Below are 21,110 nucleotides of genomic sequence, written 5' to 3'. Positions count from 1 at the left end.
GAGTCTCGGTCTGTCGCCCAGGCTGGAGATCAGTGACGTGGTCATGGCTCACTACAACCTCCACCTCCCGGGTGCAAGTGATTCTCTGCCTCAGCCTCCGGAGTAGCTGGGATTACAGACGTGCACCACCACGCTCAGATAATTTTTGTATTTTTAGTAGAGACGGGATTTCACCATGTTGCCCAGGCTGGTCTCAAACTCCCAACCTCAGGTGATCCGTCTGCCTCAGCCTCCCAACGTGCTGGGATTCCAGGCATGGGCCGCCGCACCGGCCTCCCCTTCTATCTCTAGAATCCGCAAGCCTGCATCTAAGTCTCCCCAGTCTTCCTTCCTCACCCATTCAGAGAATGCCCAAAGCCTGAAAGAACAATCTACTGCCCTGCTATTCCTCTTAACACCACACCTCTTTACACCGAGTCATTCTCCTCCACCTCTGCCAACCTCCACAGCCCAGAGACAAAGGTCAGGGGACAGCCCCGTCCTCATGAAGAGCCTGGTTCTCTTCCTCCTGATGCAGCTGCTGTTCCTTCTTTCCTGGGACAGCTTTGCTCCTGACCTAGTTTCCTCCCTCCTTTCTGCCAGCCTCTCTGATTTCTTCTGTGGGCAGGTCTCAAAGCTCCATCTCCCTCTCCTCAGTACCTATTAAATTATCATTGCCTGGGAACCACCCCAGTAAAATCAAAATCTCTAGGGGTAGTCTCAGATGCTCACTTCTTTTTAGAGACAAGTTCTCACTGTCACCCAGGCTGGAGTGCAGTGGTGCAATCGCAGCTCACTGCAGCCCAAACCCCTGAGGTCAAGTGATCCTCCTGCCTCAGCCTCCTGAGTAGCTGGGGGTACAGGCACGTGCCACTATGCCCAGCTAATTTTCAGATGCTTACATCTTTTTAAGGCCCCCATCATTCACTCACAGAGCTCATCTGGGCTCCTGATGTCAACAGGACCTCTCCGGGGACAGGTGCCAAATCTCCTTACCCAATGACCCACTGGATTCCTGCCCTCCAGCCATCTGGACCTCCCTACTGGGTTTGGGAGCACCTAGACATGTCAGTACCAATCTCTTCCCAAGCCTGAGCTTTGGGCCCACACTCATAAGGCCCATGACCTTCCACAGGTGCCAAGCTCTCATCCTCAAAGGGCAGTGAGCATGGGGTGAGTATAGGCTTTGAGGGTAGACTACCTGGCCTCTAATTTCAGCCCTTCCACTTACTGACTATATGATTTCAGGTAAGTTACTTAGCCTCTCCTAGCCCCAGTTTCCGCAGATAATATAGCAACCTCACAGCGCTGGGGGGAGTCCTATCACAGCAAATGAAGTAAGTTCCCTAGCACGTGGTAGCCTTCTGTAAATGGCAACTGTGGCCGGCATGGTGGCTCATGCCTGTAATCCCAGCATCTTGGGAGGCTGAGGTGGGTGGATCACCTGAGGTTAGGAGTTCAAGACCAGCCTGGGCAACATGGTGAAAACCTGTTTCTACTAAAAATACAAAATATTTAGCCAAGGTGTGGTGGTGGTGTGCCTCTGTAGTCTCAGCTACTTGGGAGGCTGAGGCACAAGAATCACTTAAACTTGAGAGGTGGAGGTTGCAGTGAGTCAAGATGGTGCCACTGCACTCCAGCCTGGGTGACAGAGCAAGACTCCATCTCAAAAAAAAAAAAAAAAAAAAAAGGCAACTGCCATTTGATGATTCTTCTATGACAACTATGATTATTATTCTCCTCTTCCCTCACACACACACACACACACACACACACACACACACACACGGCAACTATTTTATGATTCTTCTATTCTATGACAGCTATCATTATTATTCGCCTCCTCTTCCCTCAACACCAAATCTGTCCATTTCTCTTCCAAATGCCTAACATTGGTCCAGTCTCCACCTACGAGCCTCTGCTGCTGCCTGCCACTCTCAAGACATCTGCAATCCGACCAAAATCACTCCTAAAAACTCCACTTGGTTATCGAGCATGGTAGCTCACTGCGTGTAATCCCAGCACTTTGGGAGGCCAAAGGTAGGAGGGTCACTTGAGCTCAGGAGTTCGAGACCAGCTTGGGGAACATAGGGGGACGCTTGTCTCTATGAAAATATAAATAAAAAATTAGTTGGGTGTGGTGGTGTGCGCCTATAGTCCCAGCTACTCGGGAGGCCAAGGTGGGAGGATCACTTGAGCCCAGGAGTTCAATACCATTCTGGTATTGAACCCCAATTCAAAAACACAAACTCCCAGCCGGGCACAGTGACTCACGCCTGTAATCCCAGCACTTTGGGAGGCTGAGGTGAGCAGATCAGTTGAGGTCAGGAGTTTGAGACCAGCCTGGCCAACATGATGAAACCTCTTCTCTACCAAAAAATAAAATAATAATAATAATAATAAAATTAGCCAGGCATGGTTGTGGGTGCCTATAGTCTCAGCTACTCAGGAGGCTGAAATGGGAAAATCACTTGAACCCAACAGGCAGAGGTTGCAGTGAGCCTGGATTGCACCACTGTACTCCAGTCTGGGTGACAGTGAGACCCTGTCTCCAAAAAATAAATAAATAAAAATAAAAACTCCCCTTTGCTTACAACACCTTTCCGCTCAAAAACCTCCCTAATTTCCTTGCTGCCAAGACTCTCCTTTTTTTATAGGAGGGGTTTCACCATATTGGTCAGGCTGGTCTCAAACTCCTGACTTCAGGTGATCCGCCTGCCTCAGCCTCCCAAAGAGCTGGGATTACAGGCATGAGCCACCACGCCCAGATGCCAAGACTCTTAACATCCAAACTTCTAATCCTGGTGTTCAAGGCTCACCATGGCTGATTGATAACCCCCTTTGGTCCTTCCCTCCCCTCTGCCTCTCCATGGGGCCCCTATTCTGGCTCTGCTGGTCCACACCCTGCTTCCAAGTAAAACCAGACTGATTTCACTACCACACCCGAATTCTGGGTCTCTCCACCCTGAAATGTCCTCTTTACTTTGCATTACCCCACCACGTACTGCCTGTTCTTCAAGATCCAAGTCACAATCTAAAGCCGAGGTCAGCCAACTTTTTCTGTAAAATGCCAGTTAGTAAATATTTTAGGCTTTGTCGGCCATGCTGCTTTTACTGCAAGTACTTAACGTTGTTATGACACAAAAGCAGCCACAGGGAGCATGAAAACCAGTGAACACGGCTCTGTTCCAATAAAGCTTAATTTACAAAAACAGGCAGCAGCCAGGTGCGGTGTCTCAGGCCTGCAGTCCCAGCATTTTGGGAAGCCGAGGCGGGCAGATCACGAAGTCAGGAGCTCGAGGCCAGCCTAGCCAGTATGGTGAAACCACATCTTTACTAAAAATACAAAAAATTAGCTGGGCATGGTGGCGCACACCTGTAGTCCCAGCTACTCGGGAGGCTGAGGCCAGAGAATTGCTTGAACTCGGCAGGCGGAGGGTGCATTGAGCCGAGCCACTGCACTCCAGTCTGGGCGACATAGCAAGATTCAGTCTCAACAAAACAAAACAAAACAAAACAACACAACAGGCAGCAGAGCCTCATGCCTGTAATTCCAGCACTTTGGGAAGCTGAGGTGGGAAAGTCGCTTGAGCCTAGGATTTCAAGACCAGCCTGGACACTATAGTGAGATCCCATCTCTACAAAAAATTTAAAAATCAGCCAAATGTGGTGGTGTGTCCTTGTAGTCCCAGCTACTCGGGAGGCTGAGGTGAGGTGAGAGGATCGCTTGAGCTTGGGAAGCGGAGGCTGCAGTGAGCCCAGATTGTGCTACTGCACTCCAGCCTGGGCAATAGAGCAAGACCCTGTCAAAAAAAAAAAAAAAAGAAGAAAGAAAGAAAAGAAAAGAAAAAACAAAAACAAGTGACAGTTTGAATTTGGCCCATGGGCATTAGTTCACCTCTGCTCTAGGGCCACAAAATTCACTGGGTCTGGCCCAACCCTGTATTGCAGGCTCTGAAGTCCCGAGTCTCTCCCTCTCCATCCCTGAGCCTGAGTCATGCATCTTACACACAGGTCCCTTTTATCCCTGGTGGGGACAGGAGTATGGCAACTTTGAAAGTGTCTTTTAATATTCTGGACCCTGACTGACATAGCTGAGGTTAAACCAAGATCCGTGAATGAGAATGAACCATGCCCAGCCTATTGCCTCACCCCAGTCACCCGTGTCCCAGCAGAGAAGACAAAGGGAAAAGGAGAATGAACGGGGAAAGAGAAATGAGAAGGAGAGGAGAAGGCCGGGTGCCGTGGCTCACGCCTGTAATCCCAGCAATTTGGGAGGCCAAGGCGAGAGGATCACTTGAGCCCAGGAGTTTGAGACCAGCCTGGGCAACATGGAAAACACTGTCTCTACAAAAAATACAAAAATTAGCAGGGCGAGGTGGCACATGCCTGTACTCCCAGCTACTAGGGAGGTTGAGGTGGGAGACTGGCTTGAGCCCAGAAAGTGGAAGTTGCAGTGAGCAGAGATGGAGCCACTGCACTCTAGCCTAGGTGAGGGAGAAAGAGCAAGAGCAACAGGTTTGTCAATGGAAAGAAGGAATGAGTAATACCAAGGAGGACAGGCAGAGGGCGCAAGCAGGAAAAAGCAAGGAGGAGGAAGAACATGAGCCTCTAAGGGATAACCATGCTCACTCTGAAAACCATGAGTCTGTGTGCACACGTGGCACTGCAGTTCCCAGCTCACCCCACACTCACTGAGGACGATCTTGTTTACTATTTTGCCCTGCAGACCTTTCCCCATGGCCACAGTCCCTACTCACCCATTTCCTGAGATCAAAGGGTTGAGGGGTAGAGTTCTTGGAGTGAAAAAATGGAAGGAAGAAGAGCTGGAACTGGAGATGGGGTGCGGGCTGCAGCTGCAAAGATTTCAAAGCTAAGCAGAAAGGATTGGTGAGGGAATAAGCTCTTGTTTTTCACGTGACACCCCCTCCAGGCAGCCTTCCTAGATTTCACCCATTTCATTACCAGAAGGAAATCACTTCTTTATACTCTGAATATCTTTAGCCTTTTACACTTCCCAGGCTGTAACCTTGTATGGTGGACCAGTGTGGACATGCTTTTTCTTTCCAGAAGGGTTGGGGAGGCAGTGGGAGCTATAGGAGGGGAGCCAGCAGGGAGGGGTGGAGGAGGGTGGGTTGTCCCAGTTCTGCCAGGCGTAAGCCAGGCGACTATGGCCAAGGGGCTGGCCTTCCCTGTCCATTTCATCACTTTGATCGCTCGGGTCCTCCAGCCTGACCAATCTATGAGCATCGTGTGTCCAGGACTGGGAAGAGAGCACCCAGAGGACTGGGACTGTGTAGGCGGGGAGAGAGAGGAGTGCGCAGGTGGGGCCACGGCCCGAGGGGCAGATCCCCGGGGGGCGAGGCGGGGTACCAGGGGCGGGGCCTCACCCGCATGATGCGCACGTTGTACATGCGTGTCAGTCGTTCGTCTCTCTCCTCTGAGCTGTAGATCTCCTGCCGCAGCTTCTCCGCCGCTCGGATGTAGTCCCCCCGCGCCGAGTACACCCACTGCAGGGTCAGCCCGCGGGCCTGGGGGCGGAGGCGCGGGCTGGGGCCGTCGGCAGGGGCCAGGACCCCCGCCTACTATGGGGAGAAGGGCCCCACCTAGAAGACCCCGCACCTTCCAGGTTGGGAGATGGCACGTGCTGGGGGCTTGGGAGGGTACCAGCTGGGTCTTGGGGGCTTAGGAGACTGGAGGCAGGGGGGTCAAAGGGCTGGATTGCCAGAGAGGACCCAGATCCCAGGGATTGCGGAGAGAAGGGGCCGGACCTCCTGGCCTGGGCAGCATCCCCCACTCCCAGAGGCCAAGAGCCCGGTGGGCCTCTTGAACCTTGAGTTCCCCAGAGAACTCGTTGAGGTTCCCGATGTGCCTGAGGACGACGTCCCCGTAGCGGCCGAAGTCAAGGGGCAGCAGGCGATCGTGGCTGAGCCGGATGAGGAGCTGTCCTGCGAGCTGGGCCACGGCTTGGGCCACTGCGGGCAGGCGGCCTTGCAGCACCTGGTGCAGTTTCTCATAAGTGTCCTCCTTTGTGTGCAGGAACGGGTAGGCCTGGTCCTCCTGCCGGGACAGGGTTGGCGCTGGGGTGAGGACAGACAGGCTGAGGGACTAGTGCTGTGTCGGGCAGGAGGAGGACGTCTCACCTCCATGAAGGAGAACTCAACAGCAGGGACCCCAGCAAAGGCGGTGAAAGAATAGGCACTGCTGTCCATGGGTAGGGGCCGAATCCTGGGGGCAGATGGATTGGAGGGATCTGTGGGTTCAGGCTCACCCATAGCCCTCCCCAACTCTCCTCATCCCCCCAACTTACACCTCAGCATCCCAGATGGGATTGGTGAACACCACCTGTTCATAGAGCGTCTGCCCGCTGTGGTTGGGTGAATCCACCTGGGGGCAGGGTGGGAGGCACTGATCAGGCTCTGCTCCTCCCCCTACTTACTCCCTTGCACCCCCTATTCCTGGGGTGCTCTTGCCTGCTTCAGGACACTCTCAATGAGGCTGGTCAGAAGGGGGCTGGTCTTGGCATGAAACTTGTCATCCCCTGGAAAAAGGAGAAGGGAGGGTGGCAGGTTCAGGGCTTAGCCCCAAAGGCAAGGGTGGACCCCAGGGGACCAGGTGGTGGCACTGCCCTGGCTCACCCAGCACTGCGTTGTCCAGGCTCACATAGACTACAGCTTTGAGGTGCAGCACGCTAAGGTAGCCCTGCGGGTGGGTGACCAGGGTGGAGTGAGAACCCCCCACCCTCACCTCTCCTCACTGTCTAACGACCTGCCCAGGACCCCACATCACCTCTAGCCACTCTGTGGAGCCCACACTCCCAAAGTCACCGCCATCCCAGCTGATGAAGAGGAGACTTCTGCGGGGTCGGAAGCCTGGGGACAGAGGGGAAGGAGGACAGGCTCAGCAGGGGCCAAGCAAAGACCCTCCCCTTGTCTTCTTCTGCCCTGGTCCTACCTTGGCTTCCCAAAGTGCTGGGATTACAGGTTTGAGCCATCACGTCCAACCCAACCTGCTTAATCTTGACACAGACCCATGGACTATGATTATCATACCACTTTCTTTTCTTTTCTTTTGTCTTTCTTTCTTTCTTTTTTTTTTTTTTTTTTTTTTTTGAGATAGAGTCTCATTCTGTTGCCAGGCTGGAGTGCAGTGGTCCGATCTTGGCTCACTGCAACCTTTGCCTCCTGGGTTCAAGCAATTCTCCTGCCTCAGCCTCCCTAAAAACTGGGATTACAGGTACCCTCCACCAGGCCCAGCTAATTTTTGTATTTTAGTAGAGATGGGGTTTCTCCAAGTTGGTCAGGCTGGTCTTGAACTCCTGACCTCAGGTGATCCACCTGTCTCAGCCTCCCAAACTGCTGGGATTACAGGTGTGAGCCACTGCACACAGCATCACTTTCATTTTTAGGTGAGGAAATTGAGGTGAAGTGACTGGCCCAAGGCCACTCAGGTATGGTGTGGATGCCGAGGTCCAAGTGACCACTGGTCAGTCTGTTCCTCACTGCCTCTCTGCCCTATCCTCCTTGGGCCACAGGGCCAACACTGCCTAGCCCAGGCCCAGGCCCTGACCTTACCGTTGTTCACCATGGAGGCAAAGGTCCGGACCAGCTCCAGGAGTATGGCTGTCCCCACAGCAGACTTAGCTGCTCCTGGGCCCCACGCATCCCTCTGGGCTCCGATGACAACGTAGTGATCTGGGGAGTGGATGTTTGGGACCCACTTCTGACACTGGCAGTCCCCAAAGTCTCCCCTCTGCACCCTGGGGCAGCCTCCATCCACCTCTATATCTCAGCCCTTCACATTGGGGCAACCCCACCCCTGCAGTCCCTCCTGTCCCTAAAGAGAGCTCCCCTCCCTGCTTGGTTCTCCCTGGATGATGCACTCCTTCAGCTAGGTGCCTGGGTTCATTCTGGACTTACAGGGTTTCTGTCACTCAGGCTGGAGTGTGCAGTGGTGCATTCATAGCTCACTGAAGCCTCAAACTCCCTGGCTCAAGCCATCCTCTTGCCTCAGCCTCCCAAGTAGCTGGGACCACAGAGGTATGGCACAATACTCCGCTAATTTCTTTTATTTTTAAATTTTTTATAGAGACAGAGTCTTGCTATGTTGCCCCATCTGTCAATTACCTACTTTGATTCCCCACTGCCATCCATGTCTAGCTATGCTTGAAAAAGGGCCATTTATCCATCTATCTAATTGGATCGGATCTCTCCCTCATGCTTGAGTTTCTTTCTCTTTTTTTTTTTTTTTTCAGACTAAGTCTTGCTCTGTTGCCCAGGCTGGAGTGCAATGGCATGATCTTGGCTCACTGCAACCTCCACCTCCCGGGTTGAAGCAAGTCTCCTAAATCTCCCGAGTAGCTGAGATTACAGGCATGTGCCACTACGCCCAACTAATTTTTGTATTTTTAGTAGAGATGTGGTTTCTCATGTTGGCCAAGCTGTTCTCAAACTCCTGACCTCAAATGATCTATCTGCCTTGGCCTCCCAAAGTGCTGGGATTACAGGCATGAGCCACCACTCCAGGCCCATGCTTGAGTTTCTATTACAACACCATCCAACCTAGGCTTGCTTACTTCCAGCGCTGGGGAACTCACTACTGGGTAACAACCCCCTTGCGTCACTGGAAGGCTGGAAGATGAGGTCTCTTTACTGCTGCCACCATTAGACCCAGTTCAGCCTCAACTTGCCAGCCTCCCTCCTCTGGGCACCACTCCTGTCCCCTCTCTGGGGCCTCCCGCACGAGCCTCCTATCTTCCCAGGGTGTATGGTCAGAAATTCCTCCCCATCCACCACAAGCTGTGAGTGATACTGGACACACAGCCCACCTGGCTCTGAGCGGCCTTCGATGCAGCCAAAGATGTTGTTGATGGGGGTGGAGGTCCTGTGGTTGTTGACCTCTAGCCGCATGCCTGGCCCAGGGCCCAGGTGATAAGGGGAGCCTAGGAGGTGCCCTTGCCATTCCTGGGGGGCCACAGGGCCTTTGAGCTTCCTGGAGAGAAGGAAGGTAGAAAGGGTTAGAAGTTGCAGAGAGACCCAGAAGAGCCCAAATCACTCTCTTCCTTCTTTCTTTCCCTCCCACCATTTCTGGCTCCAGATTGCTGCCTCTGCACCCCCTGCCTAGGTGGGGCAGTGCAGTGTGGGCTGCCTTGGACGGTTGTGCTGGTTGTATACTGCTCAAAGGTTCTCAGCTGAAGTAGGTGTGCAATCCGGTTGCCAGACAGTGGACCCTGGAGAGAGCCTGTGTCCACCCAGAAGAGTCACTTTTTATTTTTTTTGAGATGGATTCTCACTCCGTTGCCCAGGCTGGAGTGCAGTGGCTACATCTCAGCCCACTGCAACCTCTGCCTCCTGGGTTCAAGCAATTCTCCTGCCTCAGCCTCCCAAGTTGCTGGGACTACAAGCACCCGCCACCACGCCCAGCTATTTTTAGTAGAGACAGGGTTTCACCATATTAGCCAAGATGGTCTTGATCTCCTGACCTTGTGATCCACCCGCCTCGGCCTCCCACAGTGCTGGGATTACAGGCTTGAGCCACCGCGCCCAGCCTCTTTTGTATTTTTCAGTAGAGACGGAGTTTCACCATGTTGGCCAGGATGGTCTTGATCTCTTGACCTCGTGATCTGCCTGCCTCGGCCTCCCAAAGTGCTGGGATTACAGGTGTGAGCCACGGTGCCCGACCCCCCCACACCTTTTTTTTTAAGACAGGGTCTCGGCCAGGCAGGTGGCTTCCACCTGCAATCCCAGCACTTTGGGAGGCCGAGGTGGGCAGATCATGAAGTCAGAAATTCAAGACCAGTCTGACCAACATGGTGAAAACCCGTCTCTACTAAAAATACAAAAATTAAGCTGGGCGAAGTGACTCACTCCTGTAATCCCAGCACTTTGGAAGGCCAAGGCGGGCAGATCATGAAGTCAGGAGATTGAGACCATCCTGGCCAACATGGTGAAACCCTGTCTCTACTAAAATATAAAAAATTAGCCAGGTGTGGTGTCTTGTGCCTGTAGTCCCAGCTGCTTGGGAGGCTGAGGCAGGGGAATTGCTTCAACTGCAAGGTGGAAGTTGCAGTGAGCCGAGATCACATCACTGTACTCCATCCCAGTGACAGAGCAAGACTCCATCTCAAAACAAAAGAAAACAAAAATTAGCTGGCCATAGTGGCGGGCACCTGTGGTCTTAGCTATGGGAGGCTGAGGCAGGAGAATCACTTGAACTTGGGCGGTGGGGGTTGAAGTAAGTTGAGATGGAACCGCTGTACTCCGGCCTGGGTGAGGGAGCGAGACTCTGTCTCAAGGGAGAAAAAAAACAGAAAAACAAGTCAGGGTCTCTCTCTGTCTCCCAGGCTGGAGTGCAGTGGTGTGATCATGGCTCACTGCAGCCTTAAACAAGAGTCACCTTTTTCTAGTTCACCCACAGGCACCCTGTGGCCTAGCTGCAGCCTCCCTCTCTCTGCCTCCTCTTCTTCTGGTCCCCAACACTCCCCTCACCTCAGCAGGCGGGAGGCAATGTCTGCACTGATGGGCTGTGCTGGGATGCTGGGAAGGCCTGATGATGTGACTGGAGGGAACTGGGTTTGATTGAAGGAAGGGAAGCCAGGCGTGTAGGGGTCTCCGGTTCCCAGGTGCACCTTCGGGGAAAGTGGTGCCCACATGAAGCTGCAAGCTGGGCTTCCAGGAAAAACATGCCAGCCCCAACTGAGCAAGACGGTGTGGCCCTGGGACCAGCCTCCCGGGACTCACGTGTCCATACACAGCCTGCTGGCTGGACAGGCTCGGCTTGTGTGGGTCCTGGGAGAAGTCCGCTGGCTCCGGGTATATGAGCACTCCTCGAGCCCTGAAGTCCTGAGCATTGGTCACCTGGGGAGGAAAGTGACTAGAGGACTCCTCCCAGGAAAAAACCCGATTCATAAGGGCAGGAGAAACCAGGAAAAGTGAAATGGCAAGTCCTTTGCTTGCAACTGTCCATCCCATGGAGAGGGTGTGGGGGCACCACCTGGCCTGTTTCTTCCCAACCTCAGCAGCTCCTGGGCAGCCCTCAAACCCCACCGGGCCCCATGGTACCCCATGTTTCTGTTCCCTTCCCCATCTGATTTTCCCCAACCCCCAATTTGTTCTCAGCCAAGATCTTCCTATCTTCCTTCCTTCCTTCCTTCTTCTCTCCCTCCCTTCCTCCCTGCTTGTCTCCCTTCTCTCTGTCTCTTCTTCTTTTTTTTTTTTTTTTCTTTTTGAGATAGATCTCTCTTTGTTGCCCAGGCTGGAGTGCAGTGGTGCCATCATAGCTCACTGCGGCCTGGAACTCCTGGGCTCAAGCAAGCCTCCCACCTGAGCCTCTGGAGTAGCTGGGACCACAGGTGCATGCCATCAGCCCAACTAACTTATTTTTTTTTTTTTTTAGTAGAGAGGTGATCTCACTATGCTACCCTTTAACTCCTGGCCTCAGGCGATCCTCCTGTCTTGGCCTCCAAGTGGCAGGATTGCGGGTGAGAGCCATTGTGCCTAGCTTATATTTTCTTACCATCCACAGGGTTCTTTCCTGTCTTCTTCTCACAGCCCCCTGGACGATTCCCACTGGCAGTTCGACCCTCCGGTTCCCCAGCCCACGCCCTCCCTCTATCCAGGGGCACTTACCTTCTGGGCAAAGCTGATCACCCCCACGCGCACCAGCAGCAGGCGGCCCGCCGGGTCCACGCCCCTGGCCCGCAGCTCCTGCAGGTCTTCAGGCCGCCCGTAGTGGGCGTACACCAGCTCTCCCTGGGGACCCGAGGACGGTTAGGTGCACTCCTCCGAGACCCAGGAAAGGGCTCGTGCCTCGCCTCATCCTAGGAGCGGGCAGGGGGCGCTCACCGTGACGTTGCCGATGGCGCTGTAGGGGCAGTAGACGTCGGGATCCTCCAGCGGCAGCTGCTCTCCGACCTTCCCGGCCTCATCGACCCAGCGCAGGGTGTTGGGGTGAGCACTGGGGAGCGGGGCTGGTGAGCACCCCAAGCCGCGCCCCCCGCCCCGCGAGGCCCCCGCGCTGCCCGTCTGCACGCGCACTCACGGGTCCGGGAACTGCAGCCCCACGTAGTGCGTGTCGGTCCACACGTGATCCAGCTTCTGGCGGGAGAACGCCACGCGGATGTCCTGAGTCAGAGCGGCCATCCCGGCCGAGCCTGCTACCCGTTCCCGAAGGCTGGTTTGCCTGAGCGGGAAGAAGTGGAGATTTTTCTGGGTGGTCCCCCCAAAAGAGGATACCAAACACCTGGGGTCGCCCGCGGCAGGGGCAGCTTGCTCCCCGCGGACTTTTTTTTTTTTTTTGAGACAGAGTCTTGCTTTGTCACCTAGGCTGGAGTGCAGTGGCTCGATCTCGGCTCACTGCAACCTCTGCTTCCCAGGTTCAAACGATTCTCCTGCCTCCTCGGCCTCCCGCGTAGCTGGGATTACAGGCACGTGCCACCACGCCCGGCTAATTTTTGTATTTTTAGTAGAGACAGGGTTTCACCATGACACCAGGTTGGTGTCAAACTCCTGACCTCAGGTGATCCGCCCGTCTCGGCCTCCCAAAGTGCTAGGATTATGGGCCTGAGCCACCGTGCTCTGCCCGCCGTGGATTCATTTTCTCCCATTACCACCAGGGCGGCGCCCAAGGGTCTCAGGACCTCCCTCTGCTTAAAACTTGAGTTTGCATTGCTGGGGGTCCTGCCCATCATCCTGTAGGTTCTTCCTGGCTCAAACCAAACTCTCTCCCCCAACCCCATTCCCCCGACGTCAACACACACACACATCAGGCACCCAAACACTTTCCTTCCAAAGAGCTAAGTGGGCAGGCAGCAGACCCTCCTCATCTCCCCCATCCTCCACGTGGGCCTCCTGGAGACACTTTACATCCTGTCAGTCATGACTTGTCAGTTCCTCAGGGAAGCCTTCCCTGAACTGCAATCTAAATCAGGGCCTCTGGTTGTAGTCTTTCCATGAACCCTTTTTTTCTTTTCTTTTCTTCCCCCCCTTCCTTTCCTTCTTTCTTTTCTTTCTCTCTCTTTTTTTTTTTTTTTTTTTTGATGTAGTCTTCCTCTGTCACCCAGGCTGGAATAAAGTGGTGCAATCTCAGCTCACTGCAACCTCTGCCTCCTGGGTTCAAGTGATTCTCCTGCCTCAGCCTCCCACGTAGCTGGGACAACAGGTGCCCGCCACCATCCTCAGCTAGTTTTTCTATTTTTTATTTTTATTTTTTAGTAGAGACAGGGTTTCACTGTGTTGACCAGGCTGGTCTGCAACTCTGGGCCTCAGGCTATCTGCCCACCTCAGCCTCCCCAAATCCTGGGATTACAGGTGTGAACCACGGTGCCTGGACCCTTTTTTCTTTTTTTAGAGATAGGGACTTGCTCTGTCACCCAGCCTAGAGTGCAGTGGCATGACCATAGCTCACTGCATGCAACCTTCAACTCCTGAGCTTAAGTCATCCTCCTGCCTCAGCCTCCTGAATAGCCAGGACTCTAGGCCATGCACCACCACACCAGGCTAATTTTTTATTTTTATTTTTTTAAATTATTATTATTTTTGACATGGAGTTTTGATCTTGTTGCCCAAGCTGGAGTGCAATGGCACAATCTCATCTTACTGCAACCTCCACCTCCCAGGTTCAAGCCATTCTCCTACCTCAGCCTGCTGAGTAGCTGGGATTATAGGCGCCTGCCACCATGCCCAGCTAATTTTTCTGTATTTTTAGTACAGATGGGGTTTCACCATGTTGACCAGGCTGGTCTCAAACTCCTGTCTGCAGGTGATCCATGCGCCTTGGCCTCCCAAAGTGCTGGATTACAGGCATGAGCCACTGTGCCCAGCCAAATTATTATTTTTTAAAAAGACAGGATCTCTATGTTGCCCAGGCTGGTCTCACACTTGGCTCAAGCAATCCTCCTGCCTCTGCCTCCCAAAGTGCTGGGCTTACAGGTGTGAGCCATCACACTGAGCCTTACATCCTTTGCTTTTCTTTCTTTTTTTTTTTTTAATTAAAAAAAAAAAATTTTTAAGACGGGGTTTCACCATGTTGGTCAGGCTGGTCTTGAACTCCCAACCTCAGGTGATCTGCCTGCCTTGGCCTCCAAAGTGCTTGGGTTACAGGTGTGAGCCACCACGCCCGGCCTGCTTTCTTTCAAAGCAATGATTTCAGTCGTAATTATGTAGTCATGAATGATTGTTAGTTTAGTATCCGTTTTCTCCAGTGGATTGTAAGCGCCATGAGAACAAAGTTAATGTGTTAGTCTCTGCTATCTCACCACCACCTGCTTAACTTGGTACCTGCCACATAGTAGGTGCCCCAAAACATTTGTTGGATTAATGAATTAATTACCTCATCATTGTCACTTCTAGTCCAGCCACTCCACTTCCCTGGTCACACCCTGTATTTTTTTTTTTTTTTTGAGACAAAGTCTCTCTTGCCCAGGCTGGAGTGCATCGGCACAATCTCAGCTCACTGCAACCTCTGCCTCCCAAGTTCAAACAATTCTGCCTCAGCCTCCCAAGTAGCTGGGATTGCAGGTGCTCACCACCACACCCAGTTAATTTTTATATTTTTAGTAGAGATGGGGTTTCACCATGTTGGCCAGGCTGGTCTCGAACTTTTGACCTCAGGTGACCCACCCGCCTCGGCCTCCCAAAGCGCTGGGATTACCAGTTCCCAAATTGTGCCCAGCCCACAACCTGCATGCTGTGATGACCTGCACTCCATCTCGGGAATACTTATCCATTGAGGATCTACTGAACATCTAGTAAGTGCCAGGCACTGTGGTAGGTGCTGGAGACTCTGAGATAGATAAGATATATGAGATGTTTTTTTGAGATTCCAGAATCCCACTCTCTGAGTAGACCTTGTCAAGTTCCAACTCCCCCAGTCACCCTTGCTGTACCTGCTCTTCAACCCCATTGAACATGACAAATGTCCTGTAACTCCATGTCTGTCATCTCTCCCCACTTTCTCTTCCCTCTCCATCCCACCTAGAGCCATGTATTCATTCCTCGCTCTCGGCCCCAAACTGCTACCTGTCTTGCCTCAGTGCCACACCTAGCTTCTAGTCCTGTCAAACTACCTGTGCCCAGACGACCAAGTACTGCTCAAAAAAAAATTTAAAAAGCCCTGAACAGGCCAGGCATGGTGGCTCATGCCTATAATCCCAACACTTTGGGAGGCCAAGGTGAGTGGATCATGAGGTCGGGAATTTGAGACCAGCCTGACCAACATAGGGAAACCCCGTCTCTACTAAAAATACAAAAAAAATTAGCTGGGCATGGTGGCAGGTGCCTGTAATCCCAGCTACTCAGGAGGCTGAGGCATGAGAATCACTTGAACCTGGGGGGCAGAGGTTGCAGTGAACTAAGATCACACCAGTGTACTCCAGCCTGGCAACAGAGTGAGAATCGGTTGCAAAAAATAATAATAATAAAAATAAAAAAATAATTAAAAATCCTGTCTCTAAAAAAAAATAATTTTGAAAAAAGAAAAAAGAAAAATTAGCCAGGACTGGTGGCACCTGCCTGTAGTCCCAGCTACTTGGGAGGCTGAGATGGGAGAATCACCTGAGCCTGGGAAATCGAGGCTGCAGTGAGCCCAGATTGCCTTGTTGCATTCTAGCCTGAGTGACAGAGCAAGGCCCCGTCTCAAAAAATATTAATGTAGTTTAGTTTAAAAGCCCTGAACAGGCTGGGTGTGGTGCCTTATGCCTGTAATCCCAGCATTTTGGGAGGCTGAGGTGGGAGAAGTGTTTGAGGCCAGGAGTCTGAGACCACACTGGACAACATAGCGAGACCTCATTTCTACTAAAACATAAAAAAATTAGGCTGAACTCGGTGGCTCACACTGTAATCCCTGCACGTTGGGAAGCCAAAGTGGGTGGATCACCTGAGGTCAGGAGTTTGAGACCAGCCTGATCAACATGGAGAAACCCTGTCTCTACTAAAAATAGAAAATTAGCTGGGAGTGGTGGCAGGTGCCTGTAATCCCAGCTACTTGTGAAGCTGAGGCAGGGGAATCGCTTGAACCTGGGAAGTGGAGGCTGCGGTGAGCCGAGATTGCACCACTGCACTCCAGCCTGGCAACAAGAGTGAAACTCCGTCTCAAATAATAATAATAATAATTAGTTGGGCACAGTGGCGCACATCAGTAGTCCCAGCTACTTAAAAGGCTAAGGCAGAGGATCACTTGAGTCCAGGACTTGGAGGCTGCAGTGAGGTATCATCTCGCCACTGTCTGAGTGACAGAGTGAAGCCCTATCTCGAAAAAATAAAGCGCTGGCCAGGAAAGGTGGTTCACATCTGTGATCCCAGCACTTTGGGAGGCTGAGGCGGGTGGATCACGAGGTCAGGAGTTTGAGACCAGCCTGGCCAAAGTAGTGAAACGCTGTCTCTACTAAAAATACAAAAATTAGCTGGGCATGACGGCATATGCCTGTAATCTCAGCTACTCAGGAGGCTGAGGCAGAAGAATCGCTTGAACCGGGGAAGCGGAGGTTGCAGTGAGCTGAGATTGTGCCACTGCACTCCAGCCTGGGTGACACAGTGAGACTTCATCTAAAAAATAATAATAATAATAAAGCACGAAACCTTGTTTATTCCACAGATTTAAGGTCTTTCAGCAGGTGAACCAGCAACATATCAAAAGAGTAATCATATACCTTGATCAAGGTTGGCGTTGAGCTCATGAAGATAAGGAAATCTATTAACACAAATTACTATATAAACATTAAAGAAGAGGCCAGGCTCAGCGGCTCAGGCCTATAATCCCAGCACTTTGGGAAGCAGAAGTGGGCAGATTGCTTGAGCTCACGAGTTGGAGACCAGCCTGGGCAACATGGCGAAACCCTGTCTCTACTAAAAATACAAAAATTAGCCAAGCATGACGGTGCACGCCTGTAATCCCAGCTACTTGGGTGGCTGAGGCATGAGAATTGCTTGAACCCGGGAGGCAGAGCCTGTAGTGAGCCAAGATTGCACCACTGCACTCCAGCCTGGGCGACAGAGCAAGACTCTATCTCAAAAAATAAATAAATATATAAATAAATTTTTATTTTATTTTATTTTTTTTTTTGAGACGGAGTTTCGCTCTTGTTACCCAGGCTGGAGTGCAATGGCGCGATCTCGGCTCACTGCAACCTCCGCCTCCTGGGTTCAGGCAATTCTCCTGCCTCAGCCTCCTGAGTAGCTGGGACTACAGGCACGCGCCACCATGCCCAGCTAATTTTTTGTAGTTTTAGTAGAGACGGGGTTTCACCATGTTGACCAGGATGGTCTCCATCTCTTGACCTCGTGATCCACCCGCCTCGGCCTCCCACAGTGCTGGGATTACAGGCTTGAGCCACCGCACCCGGCCTATAAATAAATTTTTAAAAGTCTCAGTAAGCTAGGAATAGAAGGAAAATTCCTTAATTCAATTTGAAAAAGCTGTTTGAAGCATAGCAAAGTTCATTTAATCGCAAAGTATTATAAAAGAATTGCTGTTAAAGTCAGGACATAGGCAAGGATACCTACTGCTACTGTTAACCTTAAGTTCATGTGCTCTCAGATGCAATAAGAAAAAAAAAAAAACTTAGAAGGTATAAGCATTGGAAAAGAGACTGTCCATCTCCTACTATCTGTAGCTTAGCTGATTACCTATTTAGAAAAGCCAGGCGAATCCACTGAAAAACTACTCCTGTCCCAAAAGAGGGCTATGGGGGTGGGCCTAGCTTCTGGACCGGTCTGAACAGCTTCTCCCTAGTAGAAGGCCACTTCAGCAGGATGACAGACACAAGCCTGTGTGTGTCTAGCTAGCATCCTCACGATGCAGATGTGTGGCTGTGTGGGGGGTGTTCTGCACCCACAAAGTATTTGCTTGCTTGTTTTTCTTTTGTTTTTGAGACAGGGTCTTGCTCTGTCTCCCAGGCAGGAATGCAGTGGTACGATCTCGGCTCACAGAAACCTCTGCCTCCCAAAGTAACTGGCTTATCCTCCCCTGTGAATCTACCAAGTACCTGGAACTACAGGTGCTCACCATCATGCCCAGCTAATTTTTTCTTTTTTTTTTTTGAGATGGAGTCTCGCTCTGTCGCCAGGTTGGAGTGCAGTGGCGCAATCTCAGCTCACTGCAACCTCTGCCTCCCGGGTTCAAGCAATTCTCCTGCCTCAGCCTCCCGAGTAGCTGGGACTGCAGGTGTGCACCACCACGCCCAGCTAATTTTTATAGTTTTTAGTAGAGACGGGTTTTCACCATGTTGGCCAGGATGGTCTTGATCTCTTGACCTCATGATCTGCCCGCCTCAGCCTCCCAAAGTGCTGGGATTACAGGTGTGATCCACTGCACCTGGCCTTGTATTTTCTTTAGTAGAGACAGGGTTTTGCTGTGTTGCCCAGGCTTGCTTGCTTGTTTTTCTGATTCCCTAGAATGTGCCTTTTCAGAACCCCTCAGCGTGCTCCCTGCTGCTGCCCCAGGTCCAAATCTAGGCGCCTAGGTGCGGCATTCAAGGCTTTTCTGGGTCTACTGTTGGATGCTGGACCCCTCTAATCTCAGCCAGTTCCCTCACTCCCCAAATATGCCACCCTCAGAGCCTCAGTCTCCTGGAACCTCAGCTCTGAATGCTTGCCACCCTTCCCAGGACCGCTGAACAGGGGGTTCAGGAAGGCAGATGGGAGGATTCAGGAGGGGGACCGAACACCAGCAGCCTGGGAGAGGAGGCAGGGAGGCCCAGTCTGAGCAGATTAGGGGAGGGACACTTGAGGCCAGGATGGGGGCAGGGCCATCCCTACCTGATGGTGTCTTCCAGACGCCCCTCCCCCAGGAACCGCAGGAACATGGCCTGGAGGTCGTTCCAGTACAGTGTGCCCCCGTGGGAATCCAGGCCGGTCTCATAGTTGACGTCCTCATTGACCACCAACACGGAGTCCCCGCACGTCTGGCAGGACCCTCGGAAGGCGACATAGCCCAGAAGGAAGGCTGGCAGGTGGCAAGATGGGGATTCTCTTTGTGCCCACGTCTGGACCCCAGAAACCTCCCCCAGCCCAGGCCCTTCACTTTGAGGGAGGGGGAAGACTCTCACCCCCAGTGAAGATCAGTAGGGCCGTCAGGACGAGGTAGGGGGCAGCCCTCCGTCCTGCTGCTGCCCAGGGAATGAGGTTTGGCTGCCCAGGTCTAGAGCCCAGGGACTCAGGGCCCTTCAACTCCATGGGGCAGAAGTGGGCCAGTGTCTCCGCCCCCTCCTCCCTGTCTTCCTCTTCCTCCTCCAGGCGCCCCTTCCGGGGGCCTTCCACACGCTGGTAGACGGTCTGAGAGGATATTGGGGACAGTTGTTGCTGTGCAGGCGGGGTGGGCATGAGATTAGGGCAAGAGGCCTGTGGGGTGGGGAGTCATCTGGCAATAACGAGGTCAGTGACTTGGGGGTGTCAAGTGAGCATGGGGGTGGGGATGTGGGGGAGGGACTGGGGGGGCTGGTTGGAGGGGCAAGCAGGGGTGGGAAGAGTTGAGGTCAGGACATGGGCCAGGAGGGGCCAGCCTCAGGGGCTTGGGAGGGGGCTGAGGGACTTAGACAGAAGGCCTAAGGGGTCCTCCCAATCCCACTGGTCTTACCACTCTGTGGAGTAGACCCCAAAGCCGCTCCATGCTTGCGCCCCCTCCTGAAGCCTGCAGGCTGTCTCCCAGCGATAAACCGTTTGTGGGAGCCCCAGGAGGGCCCCTTATCATCCCAGACAGGCAGCCTGAGCCCTGGCTGGTCCTCACCACCCCTAAGGGTCAGGGCACAGTCCTGGCCTCAGTCCAGCCTTCCAGACGTGGCCCCCCCCAGCCCAGGCCAGAGCACAAGGAGGTACTCTTTCCTGCCAGTCCCTCCGCAGCCCCACACCTGCCTCCTCCCTGCAAAACAATCAGTTTTTTGACCTTGGGGCGGACTTTGGCCTCCTAGTTCCCATCAGGAGTGGGGGAAGGTGACCGAATAGTGGGGGAGGGCAGAGACACGGGTGCCCCCTCCCCTCTCCTGCTTCTACCCCTCCCTGCATTCTGGGGACCCCTTCCTAAGCTCCCCACACCCAGGTGGAAGATTCACCCCTAAGACATTTGGCTTTCACCTCTCCTCATCTGGCTTTCAGAGTCCCCGGGTGCCCAGGTCCTATGACATATCAGCTTTCCTCCCTGCCCTGACACTTGCCCCAGCAGCATTCTAAGCTGGAGGGGCCACAGTGGTGTGACGTGGGGGTTTGGTCTGGCGATGTGCTTGTGTGTCTCTTTCGAAAGGTGGTTCTCAGACTGCCGCTGGCTTCTGGAGAGGTAGGGGCACGGGTGGAAGCACATGTTCAGATGAGGCCAGCGAGTGCTCCCTGATAGGGGTCCTGGGATCAGGGATCTGTGTGGGTCAGGAATCTATGGGTCAGTGGGGAGGAGTGATCAGAGTCCCTGCCAAGGTGTGGGCAGAGCTAGGTGACCTTGGGCAAAGTTATGGTCCTCCCTGGGTACCAGCACCTGACTGGTCACCAAAGGACTTGGATTATGTGAGTTTCTACTTCTTTGGGGTCTGAGGCCCTCTGAGAGTCTGATGAAAAGCCAGTTAGCCTCACCCCAGAAACACATCATAGGCATAAACTGCTGAACAGGCAGGGGGCCCTGGTTCCCAAGCCTTTCCGAGGGGCCTAGGACAAGTAGCTCTGAAGAGGAGGGTTCAGGGTCCCACCAAGTTCCCCTTTGGGGGTTTCCCCTGGGAAACCTCAGCTCCCACTCAGGTCCAGAGAAGTTCTGAGCTGCTGGGATGCACCAGTGTCCTAGTCCCTGCCCCATGCCTGTCACCACCAAGAGCCCCAGGAAGGAAGGCATAGCGCAGCTCACCTGAGCGCAGGTCCCGGGGTGCTCAGGCGCGCTGCTCCCCTGAGACCTGAGGCCCACGCTGAGGCCCCGCCCACCAAGCCCCACCTCCTGCCCCCGCTACCCAGGCTCCACCCCCTGCTCCGCCCAACTTCTGCCCCACTCACCCAGGCCCCGCCCCTCCGCTGCACCCTGCAGCTCCTACCGAGTCCCACCACAACTCTGTTTCCCCCTAGCAACTCCCCATCGCCCCCAGTCTTCGTCGCGTGGTCCTCCCTGGATCACAACTCCTCGGAAACCTGAGGAATCGATGGCCCCTGGGGCTATGTCCCGGCACCCAT

The 21,110-nt window shown here is 53.2% G+C and overlaps 1 protein-coding gene across 2 annotated transcripts in view; it reads right to left on the bottom strand.

Moving 5' to 3' along the window:
* Positions 1 to 20,856, bottom strand: part of TFR2 (transferrin receptor 2) — a 22,797-nt gene extending 1,941 nt beyond the window's left edge. Inside the window, exons 1-18 of one of the 2 annotated variants that reach the window (XM_037740302.1) lie at positions 20,794 to 20,856; positions 19,549 to 19,609; positions 19,022 to 19,274; positions 18,732 to 18,918; positions 12,019 to 12,159; positions 11,823 to 11,934; positions 11,607 to 11,729; positions 10,719 to 10,835; positions 10,467 to 10,606; positions 8,807 to 8,970; positions 7,554 to 7,673; positions 6,769 to 6,851; positions 6,618 to 6,681; positions 6,453 to 6,520; positions 6,290 to 6,366; positions 6,123 to 6,207; positions 5,812 to 6,039; positions 5,370 to 5,510 (exon numbers count right to left, since the gene is read on the bottom strand). In XM_037740302.1, coding sequence (XP_037596230.1) covers positions 5,370 to 5,510; positions 5,812 to 6,039; positions 6,123 to 6,207; positions 6,290 to 6,366; positions 6,453 to 6,520; positions 6,618 to 6,681; positions 6,769 to 6,851; positions 7,554 to 7,673; positions 8,807 to 8,970; positions 10,467 to 10,606; positions 10,719 to 10,835; positions 11,607 to 11,729; positions 11,823 to 11,934; positions 12,019 to 12,159; positions 18,732 to 18,918; positions 19,022 to 19,274; positions 19,549 to 19,581 — 2,136 coding nt within the window. In that variant the 5' untranslated portion in view covers positions 19,582 to 19,609; positions 20,794 to 20,856. Of the gene's footprint in view, positions 1 to 5,369; positions 5,511 to 5,811; positions 6,040 to 6,122; positions 6,208 to 6,289; positions 6,367 to 6,452; positions 6,521 to 6,617; positions 6,682 to 6,768; positions 6,852 to 7,553; positions 7,674 to 8,806; positions 8,971 to 10,466; positions 10,607 to 10,718; positions 10,836 to 11,606; positions 11,730 to 11,822; positions 11,935 to 12,018; positions 12,160 to 18,731; positions 18,919 to 19,021; positions 19,275 to 19,548; positions 19,909 to 20,793 lie in introns of those variants that run through there. The other variant, XM_017533579.2, reaches the window with a different exon arrangement.
* Between the last annotated feature and the right edge of the window lie 254 nt (positions 20,857 to 21,110).

The sequence above is a fragment of the Cebus imitator genome, unplaced genomic scaffold (genome assembly GCF_001604975.1).
Source record: "Cebus imitator isolate Cc_AM_T3 unplaced genomic scaffold, Cebus_imitator-1.0 Scaffold82, whole genome shotgun sequence".
Taxonomy (NCBI): domain Eukaryota; kingdom Metazoa; phylum Chordata; class Mammalia; order Primates; family Cebidae; genus Cebus; species Cebus imitator.
Note: the sequence above shows the minus strand (reverse complement) of the source record. Positions and strands in the feature narration are given on the sequence as shown.